General features: G+C 41.4%; 2 protein-coding genes across 2 annotated transcripts; both read left to right on the top strand.

The window, feature by feature from the left end:
• The first annotated feature begins 1,931 nt into the window (after nucleotides 1-1,931).
• Nucleotides 1,932-6,188, top strand: LOC139210286 (aquaporin-4). The gene is made up of 6 exons (XM_070840305.1): nucleotides 1,932-2,000; nucleotides 2,533-2,724; nucleotides 3,157-3,318; nucleotides 3,458-3,622; nucleotides 5,119-5,199; nucleotides 5,973-6,188. Exons 1-6 carry the CDS (start codon nucleotides 1,986-1,988, stop codon nucleotides 6,186-6,188), a joined length of 831 nt encoding a protein of 276 aa, XP_070696406.1. The 5' UTR covers nucleotides 1,932-1,985.
• A 4,012-nt stretch (nucleotides 6,189-10,200) lies between these two features.
• LOC139209417 (lens fiber major intrinsic protein-like) lies at nucleotides 10,201-11,527 on the top strand. Its single transcript, XM_070839123.1, has 4 exons — nucleotides 10,201-10,560; nucleotides 10,901-11,065; nucleotides 11,148-11,228; nucleotides 11,342-11,527. The coding sequence occupies exons 1-4, from the start codon at nucleotides 10,201-10,203 to the stop codon at nucleotides 11,525-11,527; spliced, it is 792 nt and encodes a 263-aa protein (XP_070695224.1).
• Nucleotides 11,528-14,157: the final 2,630 nt, after the last annotated feature.

The raw sequence follows: 14,157 nt of genomic DNA, 5'->3' as shown, positions 1-14,157 counted from the left end.
GGAGGGTTGGAAGACATTGTGTTTGGGTTTAGTGTCAGCGAAACACGACAGACAGCGTTGCATATGTTTGCACCTTTAACCTGGCTCTTATCTCTTCTGCTGTTTAACCTTTAAAGCTCGTCCTTCTCACTTCAAACCTGGACCCTTTGAAAACCTAATTTCCCACCAGGAGACCACACAGAGGACAGAAGGAAGAGTCATATTTATTTGATGCTGAAATGCAATGTATGACTCAACAGATAATTTCAAAGCAGAGGATGTGGTCTGTTCTTGTCGCTCTGGTCCTCTCTGCTCACTAATGGTCCCTTTCTCCTATAATTGATATGAAAATCAGGCTGAGCAGCAGTAATGGGTGCCAGGTGCTCAGGACACGCCAACGCAGTTCAGCCCAACAAGAGACAACAGGACAAACCACAAACACCTTGTATAATGTTATACTCATCTACTTATTGTATGTCGTGCTGTTTAAGGCTGGAGATAGTTGTTTTTGTTACTGTGGACAAATTCAATGAAAGGGCCAGAATAGAATAAAACATTACCACCCTGTCTTTGGTGAAATAGGTCATAAAGATATAGTTTCATTTTCTAAAGGCCTCCTTAAACAGCTGAACACTGTAGGTTTTAGCAAACATTACTCGAAATGAAGTGAATTGTGCGCATGGATGATGTGCATATGTTCATTGTAATGAAGAAAACAGGTCACCCAATGCAACAGAGTGGCTAAGGTCAAGACATACATAAACAGTGGAATAAGATATATCAGTTGTGGCTACACAGAAGTCAGTCATACAATCAATTCATTGCTGGTTTTGGTCATTTCATTTGACAATGAGAAAAATAAAGAATATCACTTGACTTAATAGGCAAAATAGTAATAATGTAAATGTCTGCTTAAGCTAATTTGGATTTTAGATATCAGATTATTCCATTTGATATATTCCTGTTAATAATGCCTTGGTGCTGGAATTTGGAGCAATAATTTTACATCTTTTGAGCTTTGAATTTAGCGTCTTCTGCATTAAAGATACAAGTGGAATGTAACTAAGTATATTTACTGTGCTGTACTTTTTAAAAGACATCCTGATGTATTATTGTAGATTAATCTACCCAGCAATATACAAAGTAGTTAAAATTAGTCTCACTGCAACATTAAAGTGGCACATCAATGCATCAATAATTATAATCCAGTTAAATGATATACATATTATCCTGAAACGAGTCATTCTGCATGATGAATACTTTTACTTTTGGTCCGTTAAGTACAGTTTGTTGGTAATACAGAGCTAATACTCTGAAATTGTGAATGCAGGAGTTTTACTTTTGTTGAGGTTAAGGTTTACTTATGTGAAAGATCTGTGTTCTTCTTTCTCCACTGGTTAAAGTGACAATGCTGACAAATACTAACTGACAGCCATCTTCAACTTTAAATGACCCATCAGGGCTCATAATTGTGATCAAATTATTTCAGTCCTCTTCCATCAGTGGTTGTATCATTTTGTGTTCCCACTGTAATGTTTCGACCAGACGTTTATTTGATGCATCCAGACATTGTGCAACCCTCTGAAGTGGCCACAATCACTTCAGTGTGACGGTGAGTGAAAGGCTCCAGGTAGTTCTCTGAAGATGCATTAAATTGCTCAAGGTCGGTGCAATGTGTTGGAGAAAAACTGGGAGGGCAAGGATGTTACACATGCAATCTTGGAGAGACACATTTGGAGGACTTGCACTGAGTAATGTTTGAGCACAACTTGATAGGGTCTGAGGCATGGGGTAAGGAGAGGGCGAGGAGAGAGAGAGAGAGAGAGAAAGAGAGAGACCAAGAGGGGGGAGGCTGCTCTCATCAAAGGACCTCTCAGACTCCACAAGTTAAGGAGGGATGTAGCAGAGACCCTGGAGCCCTCAGAGCCCGACAACTACACACAACAGATAGACAGAGGGACAGAGGAAATAAAAAACCTGAGGACGACATACTCCCTGAGTTGGAAATGACGTGGCGTGAGGTAAGCATCTTATTTATTTGCCTTAGTGATTAAATCCCTTGTGATTTTCACTTGTAGGATCCTGGCTCAAAAAAGCAACTTATTTCGCTTTCACCCATGAGTACTTGCGTGTGCTCCAGCAAAAGCAGCACAGGCCACATGCTTATGAACTCTTGTCATTTTTATAAATTTTTAAATCTATTTTTGAAAAAGAAAACACCAAATGATGATGCGGTTACGGGCATGGAGTTGTTTGTGTTAGAAATTGTGATGGAATAAATATGTCTATGTCTCTTTTAAAGGTTTTTAAGACCATTTGTACCATCTTTGACATTTTCACAGCTCATGATAGCAACTGAGGGACTGTCTTAACAAATAGCTTGATAAACATAATCGTCAGCATGTAGTACACAGCCCTCATCAGGTTTTGTGTCTATACCAATAAATATTATTGCATTTATTAAATATACCAATAAAAATCACCAGTTGGGGTTCTGTTGTTTGGTGAACTAAATATGGACCATTTTTGTTTATGTGCCCTTTCTCTGAGGAGCTACGGAGTCGGCAGTTCTGGCGTGCCATGCTTGCAGAGCTGCTTGGCACCCTGGTGTTAGTGAGCACCGTGCTGGGTGCCTCTGTGCCAGGCCCTGGAGAGGCCCCTGGGGGACCCCTGTACCCAGCAGTGGCAGTGGGTGTGGTGATTATTGCACTGGCACACTGTTTTGGAGAAATAAGTGGGGCACAGGTGAATGACTCATAGTCAAACATTTGTTTTAAAATTGTATTTTTCTCTTTCTGATGGATTCATCAAACATAAACGTACTGATCACAGCCCCTGTGACTGATATATCATTATATATGATATTATCAAATCGTTAATGCTGATGCATCAATGTGCAACTAGCATTTTACTGTTAGTTTTAACTTCTTTATACAGTCAGTTTAGTCCAGTGGTTAAGGTAAGATAGATAGATAGATAGATAGATAGATAGATAGATAGATAGATAGATAGATAGATAGATAGATAGATAGATAGATAGATAGATAGATAGATAGATAGATAGATAGATAGATTAAATAAAGAATAAATAAAATCAGCGAAACCACTTTAATATGTATTAGCATATTAAAATCTGGCAGCTGTTGAGTTGTTTTTCAATTGTTTTTTTCTCATCAGGTGAACCCGGCAGTGACTCTGTCTCTTTTGGCCACTCGGAGGGTGGATGTTCTCAGGGCTGTTGTTTATATCGCTGCACAGTGTTTGGGGGCATCTTTAGGAGCCGGGGCTCTCTACCTGGCCCTGCCGCTCAAAACCACTGCAGACCAGTTCGTCAACAGGGTCAGTTCTCACATTATTAGTGGGTTACCTTTTAAAGTTTGGGAGACTTTGCAAAAATCTTTCCAAAATATTGTCACTGTTTGGCTGACTTCTTCCTATTTCTCTTCCTCTCTCCTTACTCCTCTTCTACCTCACCTAGGTTCCTATAGAGATAAATGCAGCCCAGGCTCTGGGCATAGAGTTTTTGTGCACCTTTCAGATGGTCTTCACGGTGTTCTCGGTGGAGGATCAGCGAAGGAGGGAATGTCCAGAACCAGGAAACCTGGCCATTGGATTAGCTCACACTGCTGGAGTGCTGATAGGGGTAAGGGGTGTTCCTACAGAGTGACGGTGTTTTCTGTCAAAAATGATCAAGTTGATTAACTTGATTTCCAGTTGAGTTCCTCACACATGACAATGGTCAATGGTCCTCATTGTAAAATCTCTGTGTTTTAAAGACGGAGTGTGGGGAGTGGTTGATGTGACGTCTTCATCATGGTTTGCTTTGTTTTGAGTTGAATCAAGATGACCATGTGACTCATTGCATAAAAAGCCACATAACCATCATAACTTAACTCAAACAACAGCAAACAACAAAAGCAACAACAAAAACAAACCAACAAACATCATCAATCAAAAAAGAGCGAACACAAGACTGCCAGGAAGTTAGTTGAAGAGTTACACATTTAGACAACTCATTCATTGTATAAGTTCTGACATTGTTCCAGAACTACAAAACCCCCCAAAACAATACAAAAAACAATTAAACAAAATGTTCTCACTTTGTAATGAATCACAATTAGAAACGGTCAGTTATCTGCACTCAGCCACTTTTCTTGAATTAAGAAACTGGGTTTGTTTCCATAATGGAAATTCTTATTTTAGATGCCAGTAATTTCTGTTTCTGAGTCTTAACATTGTGTAACACTTGCTTATGCCCATGAAAATAAGTTTGCATCTTTACAGTGTACAATGTCGTGGTTATTCAATGGTAGACACTCTCGCAGAAAGTAGGTCATTTCTGTCAAACCTCAGTCTTATCATTCTCTGTAGAGTTAGCATTTACTTTTCATGACTTTCCCCTCACAGTCCAAACACATGCGGGTCAGGTCGTTCAGACTCTTGGGTGTGAGAGACGCTGTTTGTCTCTGATGGTAGGATGGTCCAGGGTACTTCCACTAGCCTCTCTGGAAACCTTCTGGGTCAAAATAAGAAGAAGAATTAGTTAACCACATGAAAAACTGCATAACACCGTACATAAAAAATGGGAATCAGAGCTGAATCAGATGAAGAATGGTCCAAAATGTGTATAACACGGTGTACTACTGGAGAGATTTTGGCTGACCCAGTTCTTTATAACGCTCCAGGCCAAAGGCAGACAACTAACCACTCAGCAACCATGTGGGAGGCTCTGTAGTTTTCTGGAGGTGTACCTAACCTAAGCCGCTGTAAAAGCAACCATGAAAGACATTATATATTATATTAATGGGACATGCTGTTCTAAACAACTGTGCTGTGATGTACCCAGGGAGTGGAGGAGGCTTCACAATGAAGAGAGAGATATCGAGTGAGAAATTAGGTTACAGTGAAAAACAAAACACAAAACAGAAGAAATGATGCAGAACAATCAACTATTTTAATGCGAAATGATTGGAAAAGCAAATTGACTTAATTGTCTGAGGATCCCCTGACAACTGTTCATGTTGTTATTTTTAGATGTGAAACCCCCAAATAGAAAATAAAGTGTAAAGAAAAATGAAAACAAAAACATCACTTGTTATTTTCTTGGCCTCATTTGTGTGTGTGTTGTTTTTATGTCAGGGACGGTTCTCTGGTGCAAGTATGAACCCCGCACGTTCTCTGGGTCCAGCCATCATCACTGGCTTCTGGGAAAACCACTGGGTGAGAGAGACCGTCCAAATCATAATCTGTTGGGGCTTATTGTCACATGTTTCAGATGTTCATGAGTTGTTACAAGTTCCATCAAAGAGAGATTTCTCCACTAAACTGTTGGCATTCCTTCATTTAAGTCATTTTCAAAGGTCCAAAGAGGTAAAATTATGCAATATAAAAAAAAACACAGAGAAAAAAAAATATGTGCAGAGGAAATTTTTTTTTTCTTTATTCTTCTCCTATCAATCACATCATGACCCCCAGATTTATCCCCCCTTTTGGGGAGACCTGGGGCTGGGAACCACTGAACTAAATTACCAATAAAATAACTAAATAACTAAATCTTGCTTCATTTTGACCACTTAAACTAGTTACAACTGTAAATTAGTGCTTACAAATAAACCACATAAGTATTCAGTATCTAATAATGTCATAAATTATGGTATGTCAGTCACAGGTGTTTTTTCTGTGGAATGTGACTTTTACTTTTGATACTTTAACACTTCTGCACTTTTACTTTGTAAAATTTTACTGCTATAGAGCACATTTACACCACTATGTTGGTTCTTATACTTGAATAAAACGTCCAAATATTGTTCAAACACTGAAGCAACAAGTGATAATATGGTCTCAGTTGTAAAGCTCAGCTAATATTCAGATGATTCTAAGTTGTTTATTTGGCGATCTAGATTTGGTCCATCTAGATAAATGGAAAGTAATTCTCTGCCTATACACATCTCTGCCATCTCATTATAATCTGTTTCTCTTTTGCCCACCCTCAGATTTATTGGATCGGACCGGTGCTCGGTGCTATACTGGCTGGAGTGTCCCATGAGTTCTTCTTTGCTCCCAGCGCCTCTCGCCAGAAGCTGGTGGCATGTCTGACCTGTAAGGATATTGAGATTGTGGAGACGACCAGCATGACCGGATCATCTCTGTCCACAGTCACGCAGAACGCCATGAGAGCCAAGCAGGCCAACAAACAAGAAAATAACTGAAGACACATGCATGAAAAAAACACACGGAAACACATTGATTCTGCAATATCACACTGATTTTTATGAAGATTAATAGCTTGCAGTTCATCATCATAAGGATCAGGTTTGAGAGTGGTGGGGACCAAAGAAGAGAAAAAAATTGAAGAATGCCTTATTGAATTTATTTCATATCTATTAATTTATTGATTAATCAAAATGCAAAATGCATATTAATTTGGACAAAAGAGTATTTTCTACATTACAAATACAAGTTCTGGTTTTTACTTGTCAGAACATAGTGAAGAATAGTTTTCTTTAAGAGTGTGAGGAATAAAAATCAATAATGTAAATCCCTTAAATTTGAGATGCCAGATTTTACACCTGGTTGAATTTTAAGGACCGCATGCTCCACTTTAGATATTGTCTAAAAGTCAGTTTGCCATTTAGCTGAATTTGGCATTTACTCCCAAAACCACCATATTTTATGAGTTGAGCAGAGAATCAAAGTAACTAGTAGGCTGACCACTGACAGATAAAGTAAAAATACAATATTTCCCTATGAAACATAGTGGAGGACATGCTGGAGGCAGCACAAAATGGAAATACTCCACCAAAATACCAGCACCTGAAAACTTCCCTCCTCCAGTGACCTGTAATTGAAGGGAGAAAACATAAATAACCTAAAATGAGACCATGTAAGTGAGGAATAATATCCACTGTAGCCACAGTGGACATTTAAGGGACGATAAATGCTAAATCGTATTATGGCACAAGTAGAGGAGAATAATAAAGTCTGCAAACTAACTCAGTAATTTAAGTTTGATAGCAGTTTCTATCTTAAGTTGTTAGCTAACATTAGTCACCATTAGCTACCGGCCTAAATGCGTCTGTAGCAGCAAAACCTCACGCTTTATTGATTATGAATTCAGCTTTGTTTATGACAGTTATATAGTTGGATGTTTAAAATTCATATAATATGAACTGCTCTGGGGGTGTTGACACAGACTACCAAGAGCCTCACACATGACGTGGATTTTCTCAAAGTATCATGTGTCTTTGTTTCTTTTCAAGAGAAACGTAAACCTAAAACTGAAACATTACCAGCTCATTCTGGAAATTCATCATGTTCCTATGAATTCTGGCTGAAATGAGTCTTTCCCTGTTGCTGTTTGTTTCATGTGTGGAGAGAAAATAATGCGGTAGCTGCGTTTAAAGGGGCTGAATGTGACCTTTGAGGTCCCAGTTGCCTGTCATTAGTGTGTGTGAAGGTGTAGCCAATATTGTGAGATTCAGTATTGTTACTTTCACATTTGCACATCATTAGAATAGATAATGGAGACTCATTGAAATCCTGCTGAAAACCCCCTTATGTTCACTATTTTCAGTTGCATCCTGTATCTGCGGATGCTTTGAAATGCTAAAGAGGTCCTTCAATGATGCTCTCAATCAATCCAACATCTCTCTCATGTCTGCGTCTGTTAGTGTCCATGTCTACTCTAAGGCTTCCTATTCACAATCAAATGGACCTTCATACCTCCGTAATGGCTCTACAGAAAAAACACCTTCAGTGAACATAGACTTTGTAATTTAAAATGGATACAATGACCGTGTGTGTGTGTGTGTGTGTGTGTGTGTGTGTGTGTCTGTGATTGGGTGTGTGAGAGAAAATACTTTTTACTTTCATGACCCTATTTTGATATTTGTGTGTTTTTAGTATAAGTTGTCTTGTCTTATAATGTGTTTTATAATATGTAAAGACATATTTTCCCAATAACCTCTGTTGGTATTTAGCAGTGCAGATAGATTTGGTTTGTTTTGCAATATTTGTCTGTAAGTGTGAAGATGTGCTTTATAGAAAAGTTTTTTGTTATTTGGATGAACTGACCCTTTAAAATCTATATTTATCATAATAGGCAGTATATTTGTCATGTGTTCATATTAAAAGTGAAGGTAAAACATGTGCACTGTCTTATCTGGATTTGACAGCAAGTCTAAAATAAAACCATGTTAGCAATCAGTATCACTATTTCAGTGTAATTTGAATACACACGTGCACTGTGCACACATACACACACACACCCACACACACACACAACGTGCACAATGGCTATAACTGCCTCAGTGCCGACAGCATTTTGCATTGTGTGTGTTCTTTCTAACATGTATAAAAGGGAGTTAAAACGGCAAGCTCAGCGTTCTGCATTCATCACCCCCCCCCATCCACTCCCTCCACCCCCCACCCCCCCAACAGTGATGGCTCTCGACTGGTCAGCGCGATGCCCCCGTACTGCTCAGTAACCCCACCGTCCTCCCACATCCCTACTGCACCTCTCCCTTCCCCAGCTCCACACACACACAACACATGCACACGTACACACAGAATTTCCAGGGCTTTTGGTCGTACGTCCTCCTGTAACACACACACACACACAAACACACACACACAGGCAAACACACACACTCCCACATAATGCAGACCTCTGCTGAGCACCTCCTAGAAGCCCCTACCACAACAGAAGACACAATCCGCTGTGTTGTGTGAATTATTGTTGGTTCGTTGCTTGTGGCATTTTATTTTTCCACTCTTTCACTTTCATTGCTTCCCCTCTCCATTGCTGTTTTTCATCACCTTGTAGCGTCTCCACCACTTGGCGTGGGCTGCAGAGCTGTACCTGTGATGGCTCTGAGTTTTGGGGCAATGTTAAGTTCAGGTCTCAGTGTTCATAATCACAGGCCTCTGCAATGACTGACACCAGAGAGATACTTTTCTTTCTCCTCTGAGAGATGACAGATTATCAGCGGCAGCACTTGGTGGTGTGATTGTTTCCAGAATAATAAATAGAAACTGCAAATGTGATCACACACACTGTAGATGTAGCTTTAGCATTGCACCCTTAAGGCAATGCTTTGTTAGCTGTTACTTCTGTGCTTTAGGTTAATATGTATTTTTGTCTTGTCTCCATCCATACATCGCCCACATGCTTGTTACAGACAATGGTTTCACAGGGTCAGGCATTTCAGTGTGTGGGTCAGTTCAGCGCTGTTAGCTTTGGGCACTTCCGTCCGGGGCCCCCACTGTATTATCTGCATGTGTGTATACGTGTAGGCCTATGTGTGTGTGCATGTGCGTGTCTTTGTGCATGCATGTGTGTTTTCTGTCTGTGTCCATCAGCATTTGCGTCCCCTGATTATGACAGTTATGATATGTCAACAGATGACATACGCCCCTAAGAAAACTTTCTCCTCTCGGCTCCAGCTGCTCTTCGCTGTGGCCGTTCCTTCTGATTACCCACTCCCCCCGAATATAAGACACAATACTCCCTGTTGTCTCTCTATCCAAAATGTCTCTATCTCTCACTAAATGTCTTTCATGGATTTCCACTAATTCTCGCTTTATCTGTTTCTCGGATACACTGCCTCTCTTTTGGCCTTGGTCTGTTATGGGGGGGCGGGGGGGACAGAGGGGTTAGGTTTGTTTGATTTAGGATGTCCAGCACTGCCGCCCCCCGCCCTTGGCCCTACAGGGGGATTATGGCGTCACCTGGGGCCCCTGGGGGGGTATTATAAAGCCCCTGTCTGGCCCTCTCCCCTCCGTCAGAGAGGCTAAAAGGTCCACCGGACACTCTGTCTATCCCTGTCTCTTCTTTAGAAACACCCCTTTAGCATTGATGCCCACCTCCTCTTGACAACTCATCCCACCTGAGATTTCCACCCACACTCCCACATTATCTCACACCTATGTCTTTGCGACAGGTGGACAGAGGTGGCAAGCGAACGCAGCTGAGTTGACTTTACCAACCCAGTTCACGGCTTGGTAAAGATCCGTTGAGTGGATTCGTCTGTTGACGTTCTGAAATCCTGTTTTGTCTTCGAACTGACTCTCTGTTTTTGGTCAGCCGCGTTAGCTGACTACAAAAGGGAGAACCTTTTTTTGTTATTTTTGGCATTTGAAGAGGACCGAAAAGGTACACATTTACCTTTATATTTAAACAATTTTCTTCATCTGGTGGAGAGCCTCAAGTGAACAGTCACCATGTGGGAGTTCCGGTCCATGAATTTTTGGCGGGCAGTCTTCGCAGAGTTCTTCGGGACCATGTTCTTCGTATTTTTCGGCATGGGTGCTGCCCTGCGCTGGACCACCGGGCCTCATCATGTCCTTCATGTGGCCCTGTGCTTCGGGCTAGCAGCTGCCACCCTCATCCAGTCCATTGGCCACATCAGCGGCGGCCACATTAACCCTGCCGTCACCTTCGCTTACCTGGTTGGCTCACAGATGTCTCTTTTCCGTGCCATTTTCTACATGGCCGCCCAGTGCCTGGGTGCTGTAGCTGGGGCTGCTGTGCTGTACGGTGTCACACCCGGCAACATGAGAGGCAACATGGCAATGAACACGGTAAAGACCCAACATGGATGTTTCAGAAAACATGTGTAGCAATATTGAGAGAGGTGAAGTAGCAGTTTTCTGAGTAGGTTGAATTCATCCATGGGATACATGGCATAGATTTTAGAGTTTAGGAATTTGTTGAATTTGATAAAGGTGGATTTTACAAGTGGTATCAGGTAAATTTCAGTAAAGTCCAACCATCTATTGAAACTATGGTTTACAACACCAGAGAAACCAAATACTGTATGTATAATTATTTCCAACAAAGTAATTTCTCTGAAATAACTCTCAAACCATGATCTATTTGACTAATGCCAATATTTCTTTTTGTCCATCTGTATAAATCCAGCTGCAGCCTGGCATCAGTATGGGAATGGCCACCACTGTGGAGGTTTTCCTCACCATGCAGCTCGTGGTGTGCATCTTCTCTGTGACCGATGAGAGGAGAAATGGACGCATGGGATCTGCTGCCCTATCCATCGGCTTTTCCGTCACCATTGGACATCTCATGGGGGTGAGACACTTGGAAACATAGAAATGTAATAATAATCAAATATTTTACAACACAATGCAGTAACACGTGTCTTGTGTTTTAGATGTACTACACTGGTGCTGGAATGAACCCTGCTAGGTCCTTTGCCCCTGCTGTGCTCTTTAGGAACTTCATCAACCACTGGGTAAGACCTGGAATCATGCTGAGGGCATCAACCTCAACCAAAGCAATCATTAGTGACTGCCAGAGTATTTGTATTAACTGATGAATAACTAAGCTGATGTTTGCTGCCTGCAGGTGTACTGGGTCGGGCCTATGATAGGAGGTGCCATGGGCGCCCTCCTCTATGATTTCATGCTGTTCCCACGCATGAGAGGTCTGTCCGAGCGCCTGGCCACACTGAAGGGTAACCGCCCCCCCGAGAGCGAGACCCAGCAGGACACCCGTGGGGAGCCCATTGAGCTGAAGACGCAAGCCCTATAAACCTGCCCCAGCCCCCTTCTCCGACTGGGGCCGAGGGATGAGGGACAAGGCCCTGAGCTACGCCAACCCCACCTCCACCGCCCCCTCATGCCTTCACACAACATCGCACAAGACTAACCCAAATACTCACATCTAGACTAACACATGATAAGATTTTTCCAGTTCCACTGTAAAAACCGACACACAAACAGGTTCACAACCTTCAACCTCAACACACAACAAGACTCCTCTACCCCCCAGTCCTCACTCTGTATTCTGAACTGGGCATTGTGCTTTTGCTAAATGGTGACCAGAGCCCGAACCAGCAGCCCCCTTGTCTCCTCCCAGCCAGGCCTTCATCTGCGACTCAGAGGATCCTGAAATTGAGCAGAGAGGTTTGGGGAGGTGGGTGTTAGAGAGGTGGGGAGACCGAGGTCAGGATGAGGGTGAGGCGGGGATGTGGGTATGATATGAGAAGGGTAAGAGGGCATGGGGCAGATGAGGGTGGAGCAGAGGGGTGGGGGTTGGGGTTTGGGTAGGGTAGAGAGGGCAACACTCTGGGTTTGTGGTCGTTTCAAGTTGGGTTAGACCAGTGAAGATGGGCATGCTTTTCATTATTCATCTGAATTTATCTCCATTTTAGTTTTTTTTTTTTTAGGTTCATTTTGTTTTCTGCACTTCAGACACAAGACGTGGATGTATGATACCATTAGATTTTACCAGGGTTTCACTATTTTCAATCACTACATTTTATCTGTGGGTTTGTGTTTGTGTGTGTGTGGATACTTCTGCAGAATGTGTGTGTGCAAGTGTGTGCGTGAGAGTGAGCGTGTGCATGTGCGTGTGCCTGCCTGTGCGTATGAGTGTGTTTGCAAGTGAGTGTGTATATGTGTGTATGTGTGTGATCAAGATTGCAGATACAGTACTTTTTATTTCGTTTTATTTTCATTACCGCTCTCCTGTTTCGTACCATTAACTGTGTTCATTTTGTCATCAATTTTTAAGACATGATCATTTCTCCTCCCCTCACTGTGGTATTTGCTATGATATTCATTTTTACATAAACCATCTGCTTTTTTGTTCTGAACCAGCGCAATCCAAAGGAAATGTTGTATCCCAGACTTTGATAGTAGGTCTGTTCACTGCAGATCGGCTGTGCAAGCTTTACATTGAGTCTCTTATTATTTGATCCTTACTGGGAGCACAAGGCGTTTCAATAAACATTTCAATGATAATAAACATAAAACTTGACAGGAGGTTTGGCTCATTTTTGTTCCTGTAAATTTTGGATGTTGGACACACTGGGCACGGAGGAAAATGTGAGCTGCAATTAATAATTTTGGCCAGAAGAGGGCGAAAACAGCACGTCGGACTCACATTCAACATTTGAATTAGTTGAGGGAACCTGAATTATTTTTGCAGAAGAACAAATAGTAAAAGGCAAATGTTCACAGTGTGCTTTTAACTTAAATAATGCTGCTATAACTTACAAGAGTTAGGGGTATATAGAGAGATGTGGTCAAGGGAGGGGTTGTTTGGGTAAGAGAGGGTTCACCCACAGGCAGACTATTGCTCATGTTTGATAAGAAACGTGGGTAAAACTGACACATCCATTTATCTCTCACTGTCTTCTGTTCTCGTGCATCGCACTTGATAAACTATAGCATGACTCCACCTCCAGAGCCCTGACTGAACAAAGACAGTTAAAACAAGAGACTGGTGATATTCTATATTTTTCTCATGGTCAACAAATCCAAAAGTAATGAATTAATTCTGCTATTAAGTGTACAGCCAAAGCCAGGCATAGCTCATTCCTTTGTGCCAAAGAGCTCCACTGTTAATATATTAATATAACACATCAATGGGCTACATTATGGCACTGGGTGACAAATGCCTTCATTATGATGAACCTGGGCACTGCAGTTTTATTTTGAGGAGATCGCATACCATACTGCTGCTGCTTGATATCACAAGAGCACAAATGTGCATCAATCCCCCAGTGAAAATAGTCCCCACCAAATACAGCATTTACTCCAGTTTCAGAAAAGATTTTTACAATTAGAGCCCAGCTGTTTTAGGAATTTATTTTGCCTTTAAAAAGAAGGAAAAAAATAACAAAAATAATGTTTGTTTATGGTTATTAAAGATTTATTTCTTCAGTAGGAATGAATGGGCTTTGGGGCTGAGAGCCACAGACAGGCAGGTGAAGCTGGAAAGTATTGAGAGGCAGAATAATGCAGGTCTGTTTTAGTTTTTCCACGGGATTTGTTGACAGTAACAAAAATATAGAATACTGCTAGCCTTTAAAATTCATGGCAGGTTGGACAGGGCTGTAGTTCACAGTGCAGTCACAGTACAGTACATGACCTAAAAAAGAAAACAAAATAACATCAGCTTCTTACAAAGTCAATGTTTATGTCTAAACATATTTAAAGGTATAGTTCAAAATTGCATTATTTGCTTTCTTGCTGAGTTAGATGAGAGGAATGATACTGGTCATATTTACCGTACAGTTGACGTAATGCGGTAGCCGACAGCTGTTAAGCTTAGCTTAGCATAAACACTGGGAGCAGTTAACCTGGCTTTGTCCAAACCCTCCACAAGCACCTCTAAAGCTCACCGATTAACATCTTACTGTATATCTGCTTTAA

This window comes from Pempheris klunzingeri, chromosome 11 (genome assembly GCF_042242105.1).
Source record: "Pempheris klunzingeri isolate RE-2024b chromosome 11, fPemKlu1.hap1, whole genome shotgun sequence".
Classification (NCBI taxonomy): domain Eukaryota; kingdom Metazoa; phylum Chordata; class Actinopteri; order Acropomatiformes; family Pempheridae; genus Pempheris; species Pempheris klunzingeri.
Note: the sequence above shows the minus strand (reverse complement) of the source record. Positions and strands in the feature narration are given on the sequence as shown.

Bases quoted from the DNA above. Each gene is read 5' to 3' on its own strand.
- LOC139210286 (XM_070840305.1), top strand. The intron at 3,319-3,457 runs GTCAGTTCTCAC...TACCTCACCTAG, and splicing joins CAGACCAGTTCGTCAACAGG to GTTCCTATAGAGATAAATGC. The intron at 3,623-5,118 runs GTAAGGGGTGTT...TTTTTATGTCAG, and splicing joins CTGCTGGAGTGCTGATAGGG to GGACGGTTCTCTGGTGCAAG.
- LOC139209417 (XM_070839123.1), top strand. From the start codon at position 10,201: ATGTGGGAGTTCCGGTCCATGAATTTTTGGCGGGCAGTCTTCGCAGAG. The intron at 10,561-10,900 runs GTAAAGACCCAA...GTATAAATCCAG, and splicing joins GCAACATGGCAATGAACACG to CTGCAGCCTGGCATCAGTAT. The intron at 11,229-11,341 runs GTAAGACCTGGA...TGCTGCCTGCAG, and splicing joins GGAACTTCATCAACCACTGG to GTGTACTGGGTCGGGCCTAT.